Source organism: Macrosteles quadrilineatus, unplaced genomic scaffold (genome assembly GCF_028750875.1).
Source record: "Macrosteles quadrilineatus isolate MER2022 unplaced genomic scaffold, UCM_ALF_1.0 Scaffold_2__2_contigs__length_208266976, whole genome shotgun sequence".
NCBI classification, from domain to species: Eukaryota; Metazoa; Arthropoda; class Insecta; order Hemiptera; family Cicadellidae; genus Macrosteles; species Macrosteles quadrilineatus.
This window is the reverse complement of record NW_026542595.1, coordinates 25,189,701-25,213,484: the sequence shown is the minus strand read 5'-3', so window position 1 is coordinate 25,213,484 and position 23,784 is coordinate 25,189,701. Positions and strand designations below refer to the sequence as shown.

The following is a 23,784-nucleotide window of genomic DNA, read 5'->3' as shown; positions in this document are numbered from 1 at the left end:
CAATGGGGAAGAACAAGGACTTATATTAGGACTGATGATGGCAGTTTATTCTGCCGAAATGCATATCCTGTAATAGGACACAGCACAAGGATCGACTGGCGGACACAGGTAATTTAACCTTTTATTGTATGTCTTACCGATCCGGAACAACAACAACATAAAATAAATATAAGAACTCAATATCTATACAATTTTTCTAATATTTTAGTGACGTCAGTCTGTGGGACCATAAATTATTATATGTTTATAAAATTAGTAGTAACTTATAGTAATGACAAACAATAAAAATGGTTTTCTAAAACATAATCAATTATATATAGTAATGTATTACTATGTGTACATATATTTTGCCGTTCGGGGGAAATACATTCGCTTGAACGCATATGGTGACGTCGGTGCATCAGGCCGAAAATTACAATATTCAAAACACCTATAGGGACCTCGGTGTACCAGACCGCTCACACTTTCAATGACATCGGTGAAGGGGACCGTTGAAAGCTGCTGGGCACTACCACTTAACTTCAAAATTCCAACCCAGCAGCTGAAGGCACACGAAGGGAGTGTAATGCAAATTGCTGTGTGAGCGGCAGCAAACACAATTTTTCAGGGAACTGGTAAACTATAGTCCAGGCAAATTAGATCAAATATAGGGTGTGCTCCCCAAAAAATCGTCTAAAGCTGGAAAGTGTTTTAATACCTTTTGGGGGTCCCAAATAAGACTCCTGTGAGTTTGCGACGGATCCTGACGTCTGCTTAAGTTTTGGGAGTAAAAAAACTATGAAAATTTTGTTTTTTTTGTAGTTTTTCGCCCGTAACTCCTAAATAACGAATCTTAAGGAAAATGTTGTCAAAAGGTGTCTTTTAGTGCATTAAATTCTGCGTCGATTGATGTTAAATACGTCAAAATCGTCCGAGCCGTTTAGCCGCTGTAGCTTTTCAAAGGTGGGATATTTTCATCAACATGGCCAAAAGGTTGATTATTTCACCAGTTTTCGGCTTAAAACTCCTAAACGACGCATGCTATACAAAAATACACCTGTAGTTAGTTTTGAAAACACAAAATTCTGCGTATAATGTTTTTTTTATTAATCAATAACGGCAATTGATTGTTACCTACTTTGTATGGACGCCATTTCATTGAAAAAAGTATTAAAGTTAAAGTTGGGAAATTTTAATAAAATTGGTAACAACATGGATCCTGTCCTTAAATGGATTATGAATTATTAGATAGTGGTTTATTCCATGATGGTCATCTAGAGGTTTATCTAATAAGGTGTGATGAGAGTAAGACCCCCTATGTAATTTTAAGTCTAATATTGTTGTCTGAGGTTCCGAAAATTCCAGGATTCATCCCAACCACCCATTATATACGATCTATCCCTGTATCCATCTTTCAGTTTTTGGCTTACATCTTCTAACGCATGCGATAGAAAAAATTTTCCTGTAGTTAGTTTGAAGAGCATAAACGTCTGCGTAGAATGTTTTCCAAATCATTAAGATCGGCTTCACCATTTAACCGCTATTGATTGTTAACACTAGATCAGATGCTTGTCAAGTTTAAAATCTTACCATTGAAATCTGGCAAACAACCAGCCTAATTACCAAAAACATAGGGGATATGGCAGTGAATCTATCCACTAGTGTGACGTCATGGATCCTGCAGCATGGCCTATGAACAAGTAAGTGCTCATGAAAGCAACATCTTACTGTGGAGAGCTTTTTCCGAGATAGGGGAATCAATGATGTGGACCTAGCCCGATGGTTCGCTGGCAGGCCCATCGCAGTGAATGCTACCCATCAAGTTAAGGTATATTGTGGGATCACCTCTTCAACATATTATCAGCAAGTTGACAATATAAACTCCACGGATACGGTGGGATAAAAAAAAATTCATCAAATGGTTCCAGTGTCACGACCCATTTACTGAAAATAGTTTGCTCATGTCAATCAGCTCAGCAGTTATCCCATATGATAGCATCAACGCGAGATATGTATAAAGCATAATGGAAAGGCACAGCTTGCAAGAAAATCGTAAATAGGCAAGCCTATAATGACCATAAACTGTGCAGAATAAAAGGAAGTGGTGACATTAATCGTGAGCTGTGATGGCAACAGCAAAGGTTAAAGAAGAATCTGCCCCCTCAGTCAACACGTGATTAAATTTACCACATTAAAACTCCACATTAATTTACCACATTAAATCCAAGCCTCAATTTGAATCATACTTTGGATTAAAAATAGGTCCGTACCCACTAGCGCAGTTTGATGAAGAAAGCGTGATGTAGAAGAGTCGAAAATCAAACTATTCATGTAGCCTAAAACTACTCATGCTGTTTACTCCAATCAATGTGGATCTCACTGTGTTCTGACGGGTTACAACGCTTGGCGAAGTTGCAGAAGCAGGTTGGCCCTATACATGGTTGGAATCAGAAAATATCCAAATCAAGTGAGAGTTGGTCTCTTCTAGAGGACACTTTCAACTAATTTTGACTTTGATTCTAACAAAAGGGGCTGCTCATTCACCAATCCTTTAGAGCTCATTTAAAATTGTACTTAATTCGGAGAGATAGGTATGGAAAATTAACGTCAATGGGTTAACTCCCATCACTACGGCTAATCCACCGGTTCGACAAGAACTTCTCAACTCCGTCTACCTATCTCGACCATCGTGTACATGTTAAAAAGGTTTACACTTTCTCGCTCCATATGAAATGCAGGGATATAATGCACTAATGTCTGAAAGACTTGCAAGGGGCACGTGGGCACGATTATCTCAATTCGATATCTGACGAAAAAGATGGTACCGAATGTCAACATTTGTGGCAAGACCAATAAGAGCAAAGAATGAATCCTTATTCTTAAGATTCCAATGATGAGAAGTAGAAAAGTTATATGGTAAAATCTACGAAAAATCCCAATCGTTTTTTTTAATAGGCTAAATACATAGTAAAACTATGTACATCCGTCCCATTATCATCTTTCGTTTATTAAGCTAAAAAATAACATTTTTGCTATATTTAATAAAATCTTTCTCGTTGTAATATCTTATTATATATTAGAATCGCTTAACATCATTCCGGAGTGTCCAGAGATGGGATCGTATAAATGGGAGCTTAGGACGGATCCTAGAATTTTTGTAACCCCCTCAACAATATTAGATTTAAAATTGCATAGGGGGTCTTGCTACCCTTCCCTTCACACATTCTTGGAAGAACCTCTGGATGATAACCATGAAATAAACCACTATCTAGTCATTCATAATCATAATACTACGAAAGATTTTGTGTTTTCCAAACTAACTACAGGCGCATTTTTGTAAAGCATGCGTCGTTTAGGAGTTGTAAGTCGAAAACTGGTCAAATAATCAACCTTTTGGCCATGTTGATGAAAATATCCCAACTTTGAAAAGCTACAGCGGCTAAACGGCTCGGCCGATTTTGACGTATTTAACATCAATCGACGCGGAATTTAATGCACTAAAAGACACCTCTTGACAACATTTTCCTTAGGATTCGTTATTTAGGAGTTATAAGCGAAAAACGGAAAAAAGTGCAAAATTTTCATATTTTTTCGACTCCCAAAACTTAAGCAGACGTCAGAATCCGTCGCAAACTCACAGGAGTCTTATTTGGGACCCCCAAAAGGTATTAAAACACTTTCCAGCTTTAGACGATTTTTTGGGGAGCATATGTCTAATTTGCCTGGGCTACTATGACTGAACTTTGCGTCGGTCTCAGAGACTGTGCGTTACCACTGCTGGGTTAAGCAAAGATTACACTGAAGATTACTCGATATAGGGGGAAATAGAGCAAGTCAGTCTTGATGAGTGTTTCGTGTTGTTGCCGTTTGGGTGCACTGGCCTCATTTCACGGTTTCACTCTTATTTAAAGGTAGATTTTACGATTGTCATACACTTTTTTTATAGTTTACATAATTTGGGCAGCTATATTCATAATAAATTGAAATTAGACTAGAACTTAAATAATAAAAGCCAAAATTTGTTGTAAAAAACGTGAGTTTCTTTTTCTTTTATATTGCTTTTTTTCCTAAATCAAAATAAACTATACCAAGCAATGGCTCGGTTCCCTGGTACTGTCTTCATAAAAAGACCAGTAAAATAGATACAAACTCTCTTTCACTAGTTATTCAATATTTTAGAGGATCTTTTAAAAGGCTTTGTCTTATTGACTGGATTATGAGATTACTAATTCTTGTAAAAGATGATGCTTATCATAGAAAATTATAATTCATAGCAATTTAACATTTCTTACCGTTAAATGTGGCCAAGACGCTTCTAACGTAGGGTCATCTTCCTCTGGATCAAAGTCTGGATTTTCACTTGGTGGTAAAGTTCGAAACAAGTTAGCAGAGATCTGCAAAATTTGTAACATAGTATAAGTGCAATTCTATCATAGTTTTTATTATTAATTAAATATTAACAAATATAGCATTACAAACTAAGGCCAAGGGAGTAATATTTCAAAATAATACAATGACAGTTGATATCAAGTGCTAAGTTTTTAGTCATTTTCAAAATAAACTTATCACACACTTTTTTAAAAATTTCTATATTTCGGCATTAGCCGAATATATATAGAAATTTTTAAAAAAGTGTGTGATAAGTTTATTTTGAAAATGATTAAGCCGTTTGGCAATATTATGAAGAAACTAAGTTTTTAGTCATAACCTTTAAGCCTATCAAGATCCACAAAACATAAATTAACTGGACAAAATATTTCAGTTTGGGATTCAAACAAAGAAGAACAGTACATCATTATTAAATCAGTACAATTTTTGGGAATTTCCAAAACGTTTATCTTAAGAAAGAGATGTTGATCTAATATGTGTAACTAGTCTAATCTAATAATGACTAGTCTAATTTGTTTAACTAGACATTATTACCATTTGCTGTGATATTTATCATATATTTATTTTCTCAACTTTGTTTCGGTAATCCTAAGTGTAGGTAGTGGATTATAGCTGTAATGGTCACACACATGTTATTATTATGTCATCTTTTTTACCTTTGGCCGTCTGTAAAAAATTGCAATGTAAAATGGTGTTTGCCGTAATTAAATAAATAAATAAATACGTTCAGCCTCAAATTAGCCCCTTGAAGTAATTAATCAATCCGAATTTGTCAATTTTGAGTTGGTTTATTTAGACTGATCATGGTTGAATACGTTGATTTGTGATAGGCTACAAGGGCTAGACAGAAAATTTAAAAGAAGGCAGTGGGCAGGTTAGCGATCTTAACATTAGAATGTGTCTACATTGAGTACACAACCACCTGTAGCCATCAACACACTTGTACCGCCTTTTAAGCTTTTACGAGAGGTCGTCCAGTGGTCGAAACTCGACCAAAAATATGTAATGTAAACTTACTCACTTCTCTATTTTCACCCCACACTGTAAATAAAACATGTGATTGGAGTTTCTCCCATTTGTTTTGATTTTCTGTTTATATTTCGTTGTTATTTCGTCACCAGCATGGCAACGCATAAGATCCATGTTAATTTTTTCAAATTTTTAAACTCATTTTTTGTGCTTATCTTTGAGCCTATTTAAATTTATAAAGGGATTCTGCACACCTACAGGAAAATAGCTATCTAACGGTATGCGTAGATTTGCCCCACGATGCACACGAGCTGAGAAAAAAGGTTTTAAAGAAACATGCTTGCCTATTAATATATAGATAGATACACTAGAATTTAAAAATGAGATGACTGTTAGTGAAGTATGAGTTGAGATAATATTTTTGAAAGCAAGCAGATTTAAATTTATTTGCCAGATTTGTGAAAACTACAGCGGCCAGGAATATTGAATAGCAAAGTGAGGCAGTGGTGCTTTAATTTTTTTAATTGCCCAACCAATTTTCAAAATAATGAATGCTGTGTTAGGCCTAGTTTTGTGACTGACAAATTGGACTGATGAATGAATTTAAAAAAAAAATCCTTGAAAAAAATTAAAATAATTACTGCATGATGACCTAACTTTCCATTAAACATTCTCAAAAAAATTGTTTTTTAATTCATCAACTTGTGCATGGATGTAATTAATTTTTTTCCAGGTGGGTTTCTAAATTCACATTGGAAGATAACAAAAACACCAAGACTTACTGCAGTACTAGCATTACTGAAAGAGCAAATGAATCAGCAATTGTAAAACAACTGGTGACAATCAATCCAGAGAGGTGTTGAAAACACATTGAATATTAGTTTATGCAATATAAAACAATCATCATGGTTTTGTTTTTCCACAACTACAGTACGTCCACTCCTTTCACACACACAACAAATTGTACCTGAAAGAGCTCAAAACCAAAACCATAGGATGGAAATATAATTCACTTTATTTTAAGATTTGGCACCAATTTACTGCAATCTGTATTCAGTGATAAGAAACAGCTTTCTAAACACATTGACTTTTTTCTCCTTTTTTGTGGGAAGAAGGTAAAAATGCATTTACGCACACTGAGATGCTCAAAGGCCTCTCCCGGTCAATGGTAGTGCTGGATTCCCGCGGGATTAAATGTCTCCGGACTACGGGCTAAAAAACTCCCCTCATCTCCTGGGACACTAGCCTAGAACTGTTTAGCACATTACTTCGGGCTAGGCCTTTTAACATGTTCGCTGTGGGTGGGTAAGTAATGACCCACGGCGATCGCAACCCTCACACGGCCAGGTCAGTACCCACACTGCAGTGCATCAATCTGTTGCTCATTGCGAGCCTAGCGTCGGTCGAAGGCGGACCTATACCACGTTAGCGTATAGTGGGTGACATGCTTTTCTTTGTGGTGTAAGTTGGTAGTAAATTTTCTCGTAAAATCCCCGTCTGGCAAGCTTAGAAATCAACTTGTTGCCCCGTTTTTCTCCCTCCAGTTGGCAATACAATGAGACCGGCTACGTTCCAAGCAGTGCTGCTATCTGTGGGTGTTTTAGCGAACTACATCGACTCTCGTTGTAACGCAGTACATCACCACACTGCTATTTGCACACATTATTTGCTATTCGTCAGACCAAAATTTGAAAGCCAATCGCCTGGGAATCTGGTTTGTTTAACGCTGTGCCGCACAGGGGATATGCCTGCCATTGATGGTCCTCAGCGAATGTGTTAAGCTATGCCACTAGGGCTTTACTTCTTATTTCCTCCGAAAACTACAGCCGATCAGGATCGACCTTCTTAGCCCTAAGTATGGCCTCGGTGAACTGCTTTACACAGTTCCAGGTTCCCTCCCCCTAGAGCATAGCTCCAATGATGTTGTTCGGAGTAACGTAGACACCAATGTCAGAGATCAAGAAGGCTCGATGGACATGCCACCTGTCGCAAAAGAAGAAGGTGTGCTCGGCCGTGTCTGGAATGCCAGGACAGTATAGAGAGTCCGGGCTGGCAACCTTCCCCATTCTGTTCAAAAAGGCCCTTAAGTACCTGTGACCAGACAAAAACTGGGTCACAAAATACTCAACCTCACCATGCTCCCATTCAACCCATGGTCGGATGCTAGGAATGAGCATTGCTGTCAAACGTCCCCGAGACTCAAGGCCCCTTGAAGCTGAACGCGGGAGAGCCTGTCATGGAAGAAACGGCTCTCCAGCACATGGGCCCAGACCTTAGCACGGTACAATAGCACTGATTGGACAGCAGACATCAGTAGGCAGCGCTTACAGGAGCGGGGGCTGCCAACGTTTGGTGTAAGCGTACTAAGGGCAGCAACTCCCTTAGCGGCTTTGTCAACGGTTCCCTTAATCTGCTCACCGAAAGACATCTTGCTACTAATTATAACACCAAGGTATTTGGCATATGGCTTGGTTTCCAGTTGGGCATAGCCTACTTGCATAGGAAAGACACTGGGAATTCTCTTCTTGGTTAGGACCACGATCTTGGTCTTTTCGATCGCCAGTGACAAGCCGTGATCCTGCATCCACTCGTCGACACGGAGCATTACAACACCAAGTTTTAGCTCTGCTTTTTCGACATTTTTGCCTGCAACCAGAGAAGCGACTTCATTGGCATACATTTATAGTCTTAGCAGACTGTCGTAAGACACATTCCATGTGCACCCCAGAAGTGACAGAGATCCGACGCTGACCTTCGGTAGTGTCAAAAAGCAAGACACGGTCTGAAAGGTTGGACTCGATCATTTGAAGGATGTAAGGAGGAACGCAGAATATATGCTCGTCGCCCATAACATATCGCTCCACCTGGCGGAGTTGAACACGTTCTTCAAGTCAAGAGTGACGAGAAGAACCAAGCAGCACGACCAGTCGTTGTGGTTCTCCGCACTCTGCATAGCCAGAACTACCTCTTGGATAGTGTCAATGGTCGAGAGACCGAAACGAAAACCATCCTGCTGCGGGGACAAATCACTCGCAGAGACGATAGCCTCAGTCAGTTGGACACAATCATCCAACTCCATCACTTTGCCGATGGTGTCAAGCATACACAATGGACGGAAAGAAGGGGGGATCCACAGTGCACACTTTGCCTTGGGAATCAAGACAAGGCAGGCCACCTTCCACGCCGTCCACTAAACAGGCATTGAACATATCCAACAGAACATAGCTTTGGATCGTACTCGACAACGAGCCCGAGGATTTTCGCAGGAATGCCATCAGGACCGGGTGCAAGTCGATTTCTCAGGAACCGGACAGCGGAGGTAAGTTCCTCTTCCCCAAAGGCTTGGAAAGCTACCCGAATTCCCTAGCTGGTCGCGCTGGGTGCTTTGGAAACAACGAGTCGACGACAGCAGCCATGGCAACAGGTTCCATGACCACAGGTGGTGATCGCTTTTGGGTTACTATCTTGTAGCCCATCCACCAGGGGTTGTTGTCGACGTCCTGACACGGTTGCTTCCAACACCTGACCTTACTCTGGTTGATTGCACCGCGGAGATTTTGCCTGGTGGCCTCGTGCTCTGCTGATCTGGCATTTGCTTCAGGCCGGTTTCTGGCACGCTGCGCTGCAATTCAAAGGTCTAAGCATCTTCTCCAGTGTTCCGCAATCTCAGGTGTCCACCAGTAAACTGGCTTCTTCCCACGGCGGGCGGATTTCTAGGCATGGAACAGTCACAGGCCGATGAGATGAACGCATCGTCAAAGTGGCATGAAATTCGGCACTTCCAACTTCTCGACAGTTTGGTCCCCGTCACATCCCTGAAAAGTGTCCCGGCCAAAACGACCGAGATTCCAACGTCGAGGCGGATGGGCTGAGTTGGCATATGGACGCCTTCGCTCAGAAAGTACCCTGAAAACAATTGACTGGTGATCGCTTGCAGAGTAGTCTTCTGAGACTCGCTAGTCAGTGATCCGATTAGCTAGGCTTTCAGATTCTAGAGAAATGTACACCAGGCGACCGAAAGTGGAGACATTACCCGTGTTTAGGATATGAAAACCTAGCCTTGCTACCATCTCTAAAAACATATCGCCCCCTTTGTGTTTGGAGTAAACCCCATTCCAACACCCTAGCGTTGAAATCTCCGCAAACAATCACCCCACCATCAACGTTTAGGATCTCGTCCTCTAGAGAGTCGACTATCTGGCGGTACTCTGCAATGGACTGGTTGGGTGTAAGGTAGCAGGAGAAGAAAGTTAGACTTCTGCTCCACACTCACACGAAACCGTTTTTCTGCACTGGAATCCAAAATCGGTACCTTCTCGGGGTCAAGCACCCAGTTGGCCGTCCTCCCGGAAATATCATGGAACCACTGAGGAGAGCGTTTGTTCTGATATTACTCACTCAGCAGCAAAATATCGGCACCTTGCTCGGTTGCAAAATGGTACTGCAGACTGTCAGCTGTCCTGCTCCTTTGCATGTTAAGCTGAAGGACACGGATCATTTCTCAGTGGATAGACGGACCTTCTGCAGTGCTTCCTTATAACACTTTGACATTAACAATGAACTCCAGTGAACAGTGTAAATCAGTAGTTCAACTTTCAGAGGCAGATTACAAAGAAGGCATTAAAAAGCTGGTGCCATGATAAATACATTCAATCAATGTTGACTACTTAGAAAAAACCCAGAGTTCCAGTTCACCTTTAAAATCCATGCAATTCAAGTTGAACTTTTTTAATTTTTGTATTTCAAATGTCTGACACATGTTAATACAATTTTTGAATACCTACCATTTTAATGATCTCCGGGTAAACAGGTTCAGTGAGCACTCCTCGGCCAGTAGATACATATTCAACCAGCTCGTTGAGTGTGGCTCGCTTGATCTCCTTGCCTTTCAGGTCAGCCATGGGGTCCATGAAGTCAAAGGCCACGCAACACTGGCGCAGCTTACGGATAAACAAATCCTCCTGCTCAGAGGATGGAACCTCTGCAACACAAACAAATACACAAGCTTGTTAGATTCATACATAATTACTAATATGATGAAAGTTTCATAGGCCAAGTATTTTATGTCTATGGAAAAAGCGGTGCGGTGAGTGATTCATGTAACCTACAGGTTGTTGTCTGAAAGGGGGGAATCTATTATTCAACTATTCTTAAGATTAAACATTATCTTAGTTTAAAATCTATAGCCTACATGAGTATTCTGTATCTCAAAGTAATGGATCACAATTTAATTGTATTTTTTCTTATAACTAAACTAACACATTGTATGGATCAAAATTAAACTAAAACAGCCTACTTTCCTTATTTTTTAATCTATTTGTAGATACAATATTTATCTTTAACGGCAATTGCAGTAGGATAAAGGAAATTTTAATCTTAGGAAAGAAGTTAGTTAGAATAATGTCTTGTGTACCCCTACCGGAATACTGTAAGCCCCTGTTCATTCAGCTACAAATTCCAACAGTAATTAACATGTATGTGTTTTACTCTGTATTATATATCTTAAAAAATCCCAACTTAATCAAACAAAATTCTTATGTTTATAATACTTGAATAAAACCATCGCTACACACCATAGATTTTTTAGATTGTCCAAAATTCTTAAAAGTCATAATCATTACAAATATACAAGCTAATACGTGTAATACAAAGATATTCTGAAATTTAACTCTACAAATAGGTTTTGAACAACCCTTTCTTTTCTCTCAAATAATTGTTTGATATGCCTTGTATTAATTTTTAAGCATAATAAACAAATTGACCAAAAATGCTGTTAAATTTACTTAGTTATCAAAACTATTCAATTCTATTATCCTGAGTAAATGGCACATTTCAAAAATTTTTTTGCAAATATTATCATGTTGACTATGCCTGTCTCTGACTGTATTGTATGACTTTGTCAATGCTACAGTAATTGTTTTATGAAGATAAAAATATTTTTATCATTATTATTATTATTAGTAATTGTCTGTTCAACTTGGCAGACGTTGCACTGAATTGAAAACGTGAGGAGACACACACACAGTCGACCGGGTACAATTTAAAAGCCATATTTCAGTAGGCTAAGCATAAAATTTTAATTGGTCAAAATCGGAAAAATGGTGTAAAACTTTAAATACCCTCAACAGTTTTTTCATGTTTTATAAATGACAAATGTACATATGAAGATAATTTATATGAATAAAAAATAGTTCACATAAAAGTTCAGTTATATATAATTAAATGTCATCATTGTCTTGTAAAATTAAAGTTCCTTTAAGTTTTGAGATTTGTCTTTATCGTAAATACTTTCATGTCTCTCATCAATGGTCCATTGAAAATGTGCCTTATAAAATATCCTACAAGCGTCACTAAACATTCAACATCCTCATCTCTCTCAACATGACAAAGGACTATCAATCCTATACTTTACTTGTTAGATTTCACGTCTAGCCACTGACAGGTACATAAATACTTCTCCATGGCTCATTACATAATTTAATGGTAATACTAATGAATTGAAACTGAAGCCAATCAAAAATTGAAAGAGAAACAAGCATTAATTTTCAAACCACAAGAAAACCGGTAATTCCAAAACACGAGGAGACGCACACGGTGGAATCAACCAGTACATGACAAAAAGCAGTTGCTAGACTAAAATGGGGAGGTTAAGGATGGCAAAAAATAGGTCACAGGATTCCTGTAATGTGGTGTGTTATGCACTGTAAAGGCTGACAATACCGACAACAGGGGTATATGAATCCTCTTACGACAACTATAAAATTTATATCAGGGAAGAAAAAAACCTTAAATTTTCTTTTGATATTAAAAATCTCTAACATTACTGTGATTTTAAAAAAAAACTGATAAAAGATTATAAAAATATGTAACAATTTGGCATTCAAAACAGAAGTTAAGGTTACGAATACCGTAGTTATTAATGAGCAGTTTAAGGCTAAAATCATTTATTAGGCCTAATGAAATCAAGCAAGTGATCAGATCACAAAGTGTGTCAAGAAATTAGCATATATTCCTTTAAAACTTTTTGTAGCTATCAGTTTTATTATACACTTTTTGGTTGTTTCCTAAAATATATGAGAGAATTTGCCTCAAAATCTTCAATGTATGTTGAAAACTTTAAAATAATCTCTATTTCAAACTTTGCCTAGACAATAGGTAATATAAAATTTAACAAAAGTAGTCGTTGTTGGTATCCATGGCTAATAATTCAACTGTTAGGGTAGTGGGAGAGAACGGAAGGTTTTGGAGGAGAATGTACATTCCACCAAGTTGCCAAATCCTATGAATAGCAACATATATAATCCCTACCACACAATCAATTGGTCAAAGCCACTCAACTGCCGAGTCCCTTCTGTACATATTGCTGATAACTGTCCTCTCTGGTTTGGAATTAATTAAATTGAATACTATATTTTTCATATTGCTGCATAATTATTGTTTAGTTTCTTAAAGCATCTTTGAAATCAAACCCCTATTAAACCACAAAGAAATAAATCGTAGGTAGTACTTGATTTACAAAGGTAATTTTGTTGTTATGACAATATTAGGATCTAATCACTTTTAAAAAATTATTCAAAAAGCATCAAGCCTGTGGAAAGAGAGTTGAGTCTATTTATATTTAGACTGGGAGTAACTACTAGCTTAGACAAAAATAAATCTGTGACCTCAATACACTGAGAAGAAATTATCATAACTAATATAACCATTAACTTTTAAATATAAGAAAAACTTGAGAATGTCTTTAATCAATTTATTTATATTATCAAATCAATCTTTTTTTTTTTACTTTATTTAATTTACAATCTGTTCAAGTTGAACAATAAGCAAATGATATAAATAGTAATACAAAAATAACTTGAAGAACATGAGCTAGTGATTGACCACCGTCAACACTAGCAAACAAAGAGAATTTTGATAACACTTAGCCGAATCTGAATGGTAGGTCCAATATCGTATGTCGCTTCAGTCTGTAAATGGTGTTGTGATTGTCTAATAAATTAAGTGCAAGATGATTTGAATGATTTTCCAATTTTATAATGTATTTTTCACTATATTTTGTAATTTCTTCTTTTACTGTTCGAATTTGAAGATCATTGTGAAGTGTTCTGTTGGTAACAAACCAAGGAGCGTTGACAATTTTACGTAATAATTTTGATTGGTAACGTTGAATAATTTCAATGTTTGAGGTACTTGCTGATCCCCAAAGCTGAATACCATAAGTCCAAATTGGTTTTAAAACTGTTTTGTACAGTAACAATTTATTTTGTGTACTGAGTTTTGATTTAGATCCAAGAAGCCAATTAAGTTTAGTTGTTTTTAAATTTAGATGTTGCCTTTTAGTCCAGATATGTGCCTTCCAATTAAGCTTTGCATCTAAGTGCATGCCCAGGTATTTTATTTCCGTTACTTGAGGGAGGTGAATATTGTTCATGGATACTGGAGGACATGTAGCCTGATTTAAGGTAAAAGTAATGTGTGCTGATTTATTTTCATTAATTTTGAACCTCCATGTTTTAAACCAATGAGAAATTTCATCCAAGTTTAGCTGTAAATTCGCTGTAGCTTGAGCTGGATTGTCGTGGACAGATAAAATCGCCGTGTCATCCGCAAATGTAGCAACCATAGTGTTTACACTTTCTGGTAGGTCCGATGTATAGAGAATAGGTACAAGTATGGTCCAAGCACGCTTCCTTGGGGGATTCCTGATTCTATAGGGTAAAGGTCAGTTAAGTAATTTTGATGTTTAATTTGGAAAGTTCTGTTGGTAAGATATGATTTTAAAATAGGAAAAACTGAATGGGGTAGTAACTTCTTAATTTTGAATAGTAAGCCAGAGTGCCATACTTTGTCAAATGCCTGACTGACATCAAGGAAAGCAGCAGAACAAAATTGTTTGTTTTCCAAACAGTTTCGAATTGTATGAACAACCCTATGGACCTGCTCCACGGTGCCATGTCTCCGTCTAAACCCGAATTGGTGTCCTGGAATGACGTCGTCTTCTTCAAAAAGAGCTTGTAGTCTTTTGAGGAACAATTTCTCAAACAACTTGGACACTATAGGCAAGAGACTTATAGGTCTGAAGGAAGTGATTTCATGAGGAGGTTTTCCTGGTTTTGGTATAACAATTAATTGGGCTTTCTTAAATTGAGTTGGTATGTGGTCTAGTCTCAATATAGAATTAAAGAGAAATGCAATAAAAATCATTCCTTTCCTTGGCAGTTCTTTTAACATTTTCCCAGTGATAGAATCGTAACCAGGAGATTTTTTCGGATTTAGCGATTTGTCAATGGTTGCCTTAATTTCTGTAGGTCTGAATTTTTCCAGAGGAAAGTCAAGTTGAAGTGGAGAGTCCAAGAATTCTATTATTTCTTCTTCATTATTGACCACACCTACATTTGGCTTGAATACATTGGAAAAGTAATCCCCGAAAGCTTCAGATTTTTCTATGTCACTCTTAGCCCAGCTTCCATCCGGTTTACGAATTGGCGGGATTGAAATTTGGGGTTGCTTCAGCCTTTTTGTTACTTTCCATAACGAGTAATCCGTAGCTTCCGTAGCCGACAAAGATTGAGTATATTCTTCAAACCATCGGTTTTTTGTGTCGTACAATAATCTTTTCAAATTCCGTGCTGCTCGGTTAAAGTTGGCCTTATCATTTGGGTTTCTTGAGTTTTGCCAAATTCTTCTGAGTCGTCTCTTTTCTGCTATCTTTTTCTTGATATGAATTGGGTAGCCTAGGCCTATTTTCTCTGATTTTTCATGATTAGGTAGAGGTGTGGATTCTTTGGCAGAATTTTGAATACAGTCAACAAAGTGATCAACAGCAGCTTCTACATTTTCAGGACTACGTAGCTGTATGTGTAAATTTAAGTTTTGATTTATAAAATTTCGAAATTGATTCCAGTCCGTGTATTTATTGAAAAATACGTCCCCTGGTTCTTTGTGAAATATTTCGGTACTTAAATTTAACATAACTGGAGAATGGTCAGAAGATAGGTCAAGACAAGATTTTACTTCAGTGTAATTTTGGTTAATACCTTTTGAAATAAAAAAGTCTAACAGATCAGGGATTTTTCGCATATCAGTGGGCCAGTAGGTAGGTTCACCAGTTGAATCAAATCAATCTATATCTATTATAATTTCTAAAGTGCTTTTTTTGTCGGTACGCCATAACTTCTTTATTTCTTCACCAATTTTCATAAATGAGGTGCATTTTAAACCTTTTTTTACCCACTACACTGAAAAGATATACAAATCACAAATGTTCAGTAGTTTTTCGTAAAAACAATCTATTACCTATACCATTCTGCAAGTAATTTAGACTTGAAATGTAGCCTATATTAACGTTGATCAGCTGAAACATGTGAATTAAATTAATCAAATCAAACGAATATTTATTTCTCAAATCCGAGTGATTTGTTTTTACTTCATCCCATACGACCAACAAACTTAGTCTGTGCTTTCTACGATGAATAACCCTGGAGAAGAAATCAGATTATTAACTTTAGAAGCCTAAACAAGAACAACTCAAAAATAAGTACCGCATGTATATGTATTTTTATGTTTTTAGGGTAAAAAACCCCCTATAAAACCCCGTTCCCATAGTCTGATCACTCAAAGAAAGAGTTTCTCAGTCATCGGAGGCCTAAATTATTACTGTTATTCGTTCTGAAATAACGCCTGTAATACTTTGCAATTGATAGAATTCGAGCAACAGGTGCACTAGTTAAAATTATTATTTTGTGTGGTGAGAGTGCCAAAATGTTAGGAAAAAGGAGAAAAAATTAATTTTAAAGAAGAATTGCAAATAAATATCTAGTAAGAACCAGCAATGAAAAAAATATCCTAAACATAATTACCAACCACAAAATTTTTTAAACAAATAAAACAAAATCAATAAATATTAAACCATTGGCTTAACGGTTCACAACTATATTTTTCAAAGGCAAGATAGCCTAAATTTAAATAAGACAACAATCAAAACAATGATTGTATTTTTTTACATTTTTAGATCTAATGATATTATGACTGTGACCATGAACTAATAAGAGTCAAAATGCATTTGGACAGTATATTTTAATAAATAAGGAACAGTACTATGGTTTTCCTATAAATATTATATATATGCGTGTGTCCGTTAACACGATAACTCAAGCAAAAATCATCAGCCAGACCAAATTTTTTTTATTTACACAAATTTTGATCTTTGCTAATTGTTATTCTGCTTTTAATTCCCTTTAAATGATATAACATTCATATATGTGATTCAGATGTAAGCCCTTCAAAAAAAATAAAACAAAACATCGCAACAGCTAGTTTTCAGTCTGCGTAACTTCAAAAGTGGAGGTTGTATACTCATGACGTTTAAAAAATAAAATGTTTTGGAAGAGTGACAAAGCAGCTGAAAGTATCATGTAGTAGGTAGAGTAGCTAGAAGAAAAAGAAGGCTCATCATGCAACAAGTAGATGGAAAGGCATCATTATGATCCTCAATATGGACAGGCCTAATTTATGATAAATATTGGTTGCGGTAGGTGCTACAGGACTGTACCCTGTTTTCACTGCATTTTCCAAAAGTTCAACTTTTTTAACAAAGGTACACATATCTTTGGAACTAATTGATCTAGACTTGTAATTTTTATACATAATTTCTGTCTTATGAGTAATGTTAAGACCCATTTTAATTACTGTCACATTGCTAGTTTTGAAGAATGACTTGTAAAATTTGTAACCTTCTTTTGTGTCTTACAAAAATATTTTTTTTAAGGTAATACTTAACTGAAAATTCTGAAATTGGGTCTGTTTACACATAAAGGGTTGATATAGACTACAAATTTGAAAGCCATAGCTTTACACCTTTTGAAGAAAAGTGTACCGTACCTAAAGATGATAAATTTAACATTGGCGAGATATGTCGTTCCCGCTCCCCTGAATTCGGTACAAACTTGATGATCAGACTATGGGAACGGGGTTTTATAGGGGGTTTTTACCCTAAAAACATAAAAATTTTCAATTTATTTGCAAACCATTTTGTAGGGCTTAAAATGAAAAATTTAGTATATTAAAGTGTTTTTGCACAGTTATATTGGTTATGGAGAAAATTTAAAAAAATTAAACTTAAAAATGCCATGTTATTCTTATGGAGAATAAGACAACTCTTATAGCCTAGTTTGCTTGTTTATAATTGCAATTTGATCAAACTTGTCAAATTTATTTATTTTATACTAAGCTACCTATCTTATTATTTAACAAAAACACACTTTATTACCCTCCCTGTAGCAAACCTAGGTACTCTTTAAATCTAAAATAATTCAAATTTATTTAAGTGAAATGCAATTCGCTTAGTCTGCAGGTTTGCTGTGGCGGGGGTATTTTATATATGGGCAACCTATACTCGCCACAATGTATAAAAATAAAATAAAAGCCAGTAAAAATGTTTGTCCTTTCTATATAGACTTATATCTCGTGAGTTATGCCATTCGACTTCAAAGCATTAACACACTTAAAAAGTCACTTATGCGCAAGACAAAATGTTACCGGTAACTAATTCACAAACCAGTGATAAGTCATAGTATTGACAGTTAAAATATTAAAGGAGTAAAATTTAAAAAAAACTTTAACTACATTTGAAACAATCATCAGTTGGTATGAAGGTAAACTAAGCAAAAGTTGGTTTACTGGAAGTTGGATCAGCATGTTCAAAATAGCTAAGATATGATGTAAAAATAACCACTTAAAAACAAATATTTAAAAAATAAACAGAGGATTAACAATATAGAGGGATATTTTATCATCCTTTAGAACAATTTAGTGAAATCTATAATATTAAAACGTAATAGGGTTTTTTTATTTCACGATTCTGAATCAACCACTTGACAGATTTTCATGATTTTTGTGTTGAAAGAAAAATAATTTTGAGAATTAGGGAATGTCGAAGCCATAATTTTAGTTTAGAGTTTCAGTTTTTTGGAAATTAAGTTTTAAATTTTTAAAAGTCTAGCAGCCGACGCTAACATTCTACTCTAGCTTTTGGTATAATAACAGCTGTAAACATTCCGCGTTTTTTGACACAAATTCAGCTTTTGGATGAAAATGAAATGATGTACGTAGAATTGACTTATTAATACTATGTGTAATGGTATAACCATTGATACGTTTATTTAATCGGTAAGAGGAGAAGAGTTTATTTAAATATACATAGTAAAATAATAGATGTTCTAATTTATTTTTTTGTGCAGTCTTTAAAATATTTAGTTTGTTTTAGTGAAATATAATTTGTTATAACTAACAGCTAGCTGGTTGAATAAAAAATATTCTATAGATTTATGAGGTTAGTTTATTTACTCTGAGATTTTGTCGTTGATTATAGGAAATAAGTAAGATTCTATAACCATTGCTGTATACGAATCGAAGCTCACGAATCTTCAAAAGAAAGCTTATGAAAATTATTTTACTATTCGACTTTTTGAGGAAAGGTTTGGGAAATAACAATGATCACATGTTTTAACTAATCTTGGAATTTAAATCCATGTGTGTAGCCCCTGAGCTGTTGGACATACTTGGACCCCTAATCTTGGAAGCTTTTTCTTTACTATCAATTTTGAACTGCTTAAACTATGCCTGAATTAGTAATAGACACACTATATTATACAGTTTTAATGGACTACTCGATTCCGTACGTAGGACGGGCCAACAGCTCGTATATTTAATTACTAGTGTAGTAATAATTATTGAATTGTTTTAAAAGAGCCTTCTATAACACAATACACTGATCTTTACAGAGTTTAAATTAATTTACAGCTAAATATTGATCCATATTATTGCTAAAGAACCTTTTATTGACAATTTGCATATTCTTCAATATAAATACTGTACCAACATTCTACAAATTCAGGTTAATTGAGCTACGAATAGGGATAGTTCATGGGAACCAAACAATTCTAATAGAAACAGAAAGTAGATCAAATACAAATATTTATATTATTATAATTCCATAATTAAGGTGGAAGTCACCAATTGAACTGATTTCTTTCTACATGGTTAATGAATTCACAAATATGTTAACTACTAAACTCAAGAGCTGACAATCTGAGTCTGATAAGCTGACAGGTACCGTATGCTTATCAAAAGTCAACAGTATGAAGGTCCTGTTTTCCTACATGTCTACGACTGAGCTGTTCTAAACCTAAACCTACATTCTGCATCAGCAGTAGGGTACTATGTACTCTTATTTTAAACTAACGCATATGGTTCTATAAAAACAACAATTGACACTGCTATGAAAGGACCAATTCATTATTAGACACCAATAAGAATTTTTTTTAGAATGGAATAGGTCAACCGAAGAAGATAACAAGAAATATATTTTTTCATAGTAAACACCATACAAAATCTTACAGTTCAATGAGCTTTAGTACTATTTGAGCGTGTTAACATTGCCTGAAAGCCCTCTAAAAAACAACAAAATATGTGTTTGTGGTAAGATATATCGGCCGAGTGGTAAAATTAGTTTTTCTATATAACAGAACTTTGCATCAGTTTATAATTTACAAAAAAAAAAAAGAATTACGAGGATAAGTTTTTTAAGTAAATGCCGTTTATGTGTATAGCTTCTTAGTTATTGTTTACGTCACAACTCCTAGCCGCTTACTGGCCTCGACTGTGAACAGAACGGCGCCATTTGCAGCTCCGTAGCTGACGTACACTTAGCTGTTCGTCTATAAAATATTTTAAATTATTAAATCTCCTGCTGCATGCGAGATAAGGTCAATGGTATGTTTTTATGACTGCAGGAATCGGATGCAGACATTCATTGCCAGAAGACTGAAGTTTATAGCCCTAATCTTTGCCCATTGATAGCCTACATAGTCAAACTGATGGAATTACTTATTGTGAGCTATAGCAACTGTTACGACCCATCAACTTGATAAGGAACAAAAAATAAGGTAGGACATAGACTTTTATACACTAGCAAATTCTGTGTCTGGCTCACACAACTATTTTCTTTTTTAATAAAATATTAGCGACAGCTGGTCCATATAGATGGGATGTCTACTTCAGAATCCAATAGTCAATGCCCTAATGCAGTGAGGGTAAAGTCCAGAAATGGATTAGAGTTTAAAAATGGTTGTGAAACCGTCAATTTCAGAGGGAATTGTGTTTTGGTGGGTAGCGACACTTCTCACAGAAGACCACAAAAGAAAGATTTTCACGGCCATTTTTACACTCCCTAACCCATTTCTGCAGAGTTTTGAAAAATAGACTACAACCCCCTTCCTCACAATCAGAATCAATGAGTTATACAAGGGACTGTTATACAAGTTTACAGTCTAAATTGAATTGATGTAGAGTGAGTAGTTTTACACGTTTTGATTTATTAACTAGATAAATAACACATGACAAATAATTTTGAAAAAATCATAATTATAATTTTGTCAGAAGTAGGCCTACTTTTTATTGTTAGCATTTCATCTTGATCATAGGTTAGTAACAGCAGCCAGTTTTCCCCCTATTGAAAATTTGCTTAAACCAAATACTATACACACGGAGGATATTTATGTTGTATTAAATAAATACTGTACTAGACCAATGAAAGTGTATATAAGGTTTCCTCAATGCAGTTGGTCAGCAAAGGGCTTCTGCCACTACACCTTCATAGGATCACAATAATGGTAGACTTACAGAAGAAAAAAAGAAAAAAAAGAGATGAGAAAATTATTAAATCTGTTTAGTTATTAGGAGCTTGCCACATATGGAACTTGAACAACAGCACAATGTAAAATAATAACTGCAATATTATTTTTCACCACACTATGATGTTTTTAGTTGTTTTACAAACGTTAATTGGAGGCTAAAAGCAACAAATTGCTGTCCAGGGCCATCGTGGTGATTTGGGGGCCGAGCAGTTTATTATGTTTATTAAATACACAAACAGTATCTATATGGATTGCAATAGACTTGTTTTATTGTCACCACTGCCTAGCAACTATTGTTATTTCTGCTGATTCCTTTAAATATTTCTTTACGTAACATTTAAGTTTTAGTTGTGTTGACTTATTAGTGTGCATTGAATACATTTTCTCAATTTTGTGTAGTGTGATAAAAAAAAAAATTGTGTTCGTACAGGCCCAAAGGTTTTGCAGCTCTCGATCATTTTAAAATGCTCTCGAGCTGGTAAAATCTCATTTTCGGTCCTAGGTACGAAATATACTGGAGATTAAAATTTACTATTAACAGTAAAACAAGTTGGCTGACAGAAATGTCCCTTAAGTGACAAAATTGTAATTAAATTTTGCAAACTATTGCTTTAAATCAAACATAATTATGGTACTGTATCAACCTCCCTCATATATCCAATGTCAATCATTACACCATCTAAAACTTGCTTAATATCTAACATGATGAAGCCAAGCAATGCATCAGGTAGGAGATTCAAAATACGTTTTCAAACTATAACTTTGACTGAGTATTTTCATCTTTTACATTTTTAAGAATTTGTAGTGGTTTTAAAATAGACAGAGATCATAATAGAAATTGGAGTTAATTTTTAATTAGAAAAGAAAGACTACAATATAACTTCTTCAAAACAGAAAGATTTGTATCATGGTAAAAAATAATAGGTGGAATTTCAACATCCATATAAAAATAAAAAGTTGCACTCAAACTAAGGTACAGTAATATAAAAATGCTATTTCTACTTTATTTTACAAAAAAGCTTGTAATAAGAGGAATCAAATGTCAGCAAGGTTGTTTAACTGCATGACCTACATTCATAACTGTTTAAATCAGCTGGATGGGATGACACAGAGGCAAAGTGCTCATATCTATTGTTCAACTCCTTATCTGCTTGTCTCATGTAATGTAAGGAATTTGCCCAGATTAGGGGATTATCAGAAAGATTGTAGGTCATAACATCTAGGCCTATGCTACAATAGCAGAGCCGGATTTAGCATTTTTGCGCCCCTAGGCCCAAACAATTTTCCGCCCCCTAGTCTGGTCACAGTTACTTTCCTTCAAAACTTTATTAAAAACTACCTATATCATGCCCATAGGCCTAAGTTAATTGCTGGAATACCACTCCTCGTCGGAATCATTGTAAGTTTTTTTATTGACTTGTTTAGCCTTAACAAAATGCCGTCTTAAACACTGTTAGCAATTTTATGCTTTTAATAAATGCTCACGTTTGTGGCCGTGGGACTGAAACAAAACAACTCAAACCACCGAGAATTCCTGAAAAAAACATGGCCATTGATTCAAATTCCAGGCCCAAACCCTGAACTCCATACAGTACGTGATACCATGGATTAAACATACTCCTTTAGTAGATTTGTAATAATTTTGGAATAGCTGAAAACAATTCTTGTTATTTAAGGAGTATGTTTTATCTATGTTTAAACCTAGTTTATCAAAAATAAAACGATCTAATCATCAACAATAGGTCGTCTCCTGTTTATATTACAAGAAATTAAAACACACATCCTAGAACTAACCCTAAAATAATAGAAACAAAATTACATTAAAACTAACATCCAGTATCACCAACATGAACTAGACATGAAAATATTTTGAATTAACAATGTCATAAGAAGTCGACTTGAGTTATATTTAATCTATGGTCGTACTGCATCTAGGTTATATTTCCAAAGCAAAACAGAGCAATATTCCGGCCAACCATACCGATCCTTAGGTCTGAGGAGAAAATGACGGCATTAATGGTGCTTTGGAGGGTATTGAATGTTTCTAAAATCTAATGCAAACTGAGATTAATATTTTTTCGTTAATTTTAAACGTAAATTCATCGTTGTTTTAATATTCAACACAACGTATTATACATTTTAACTTGATCCTGCAGATTGTTGTAAACTAATCAAAAGACTAGTTAATAACTTTTGTTTTGTGAAGTGAGGGTGGTAACAATGGCTAGCACGCATGCGCCCCTAACCACTATGATCAGTAGTGCCAAGCCCGAGCCTGAGCCAAAGAGCCAGCATAGTGGCCCAGTGCAGTGGCAATACGATGCGTACCCCTTGGGCGCTCGTCAACGTCAACACCCCTACAGCCTACTCCCGTATACAATGTTCGTTAGCAATTTTGTAACGAAATTGATGCGTAATTCTGAAAAATATTTTAAATTTCATAACAATAATTTCTTCTTATGAACTTCAGAAGTTTTTTTTGATTATGACTATTTATTTTTATTTTTAGATAGCCTATAAAAAAATTCCTCTTGGCTGTGCGCCCTCTGGGACCTTGCGCCCATAGGCCCGGGCCTACCGGGCCTATTGGGAAATCCGGCCCTGTACAATAGTATATTTCGTACCTAGGGCCGAAAATGAGGTTTTGCCGGCTCGAGATAGTTTTTAAGTTCGAGACAAAGTCGAGAACTTATATATCGATCGAGAGCTGCAAAACCATTTCGGTCCGTGGTACGAACGCTATTTTTCACCA

General features: G+C 35.8%; 1 protein-coding gene across 1 annotated transcript in view; it reads right to left on the bottom strand.

The window, feature by feature from the left end:
• LOC128985375 (serine/threonine-protein phosphatase 2A 56 kDa regulatory subunit alpha isoform) overlaps positions 1 to 23,784 on the bottom strand; it is an 86,769-nt gene that overhangs the window by 29,790 nt on the left and 33,195 nt on the right. Inside the window, exons 3-4 of the mRNA XM_054404812.1 lie at positions 10,122 to 10,318; positions 4,272 to 4,373 (exon numbers count right to left, since the gene is read on the bottom strand). Coding sequence (XP_054260787.1) covers positions 4,272 to 4,373; positions 10,122 to 10,318 — 299 coding nt within the window. The remainder of the gene's footprint in view (positions 1 to 4,271; positions 4,374 to 10,121; positions 10,319 to 23,784) is intronic.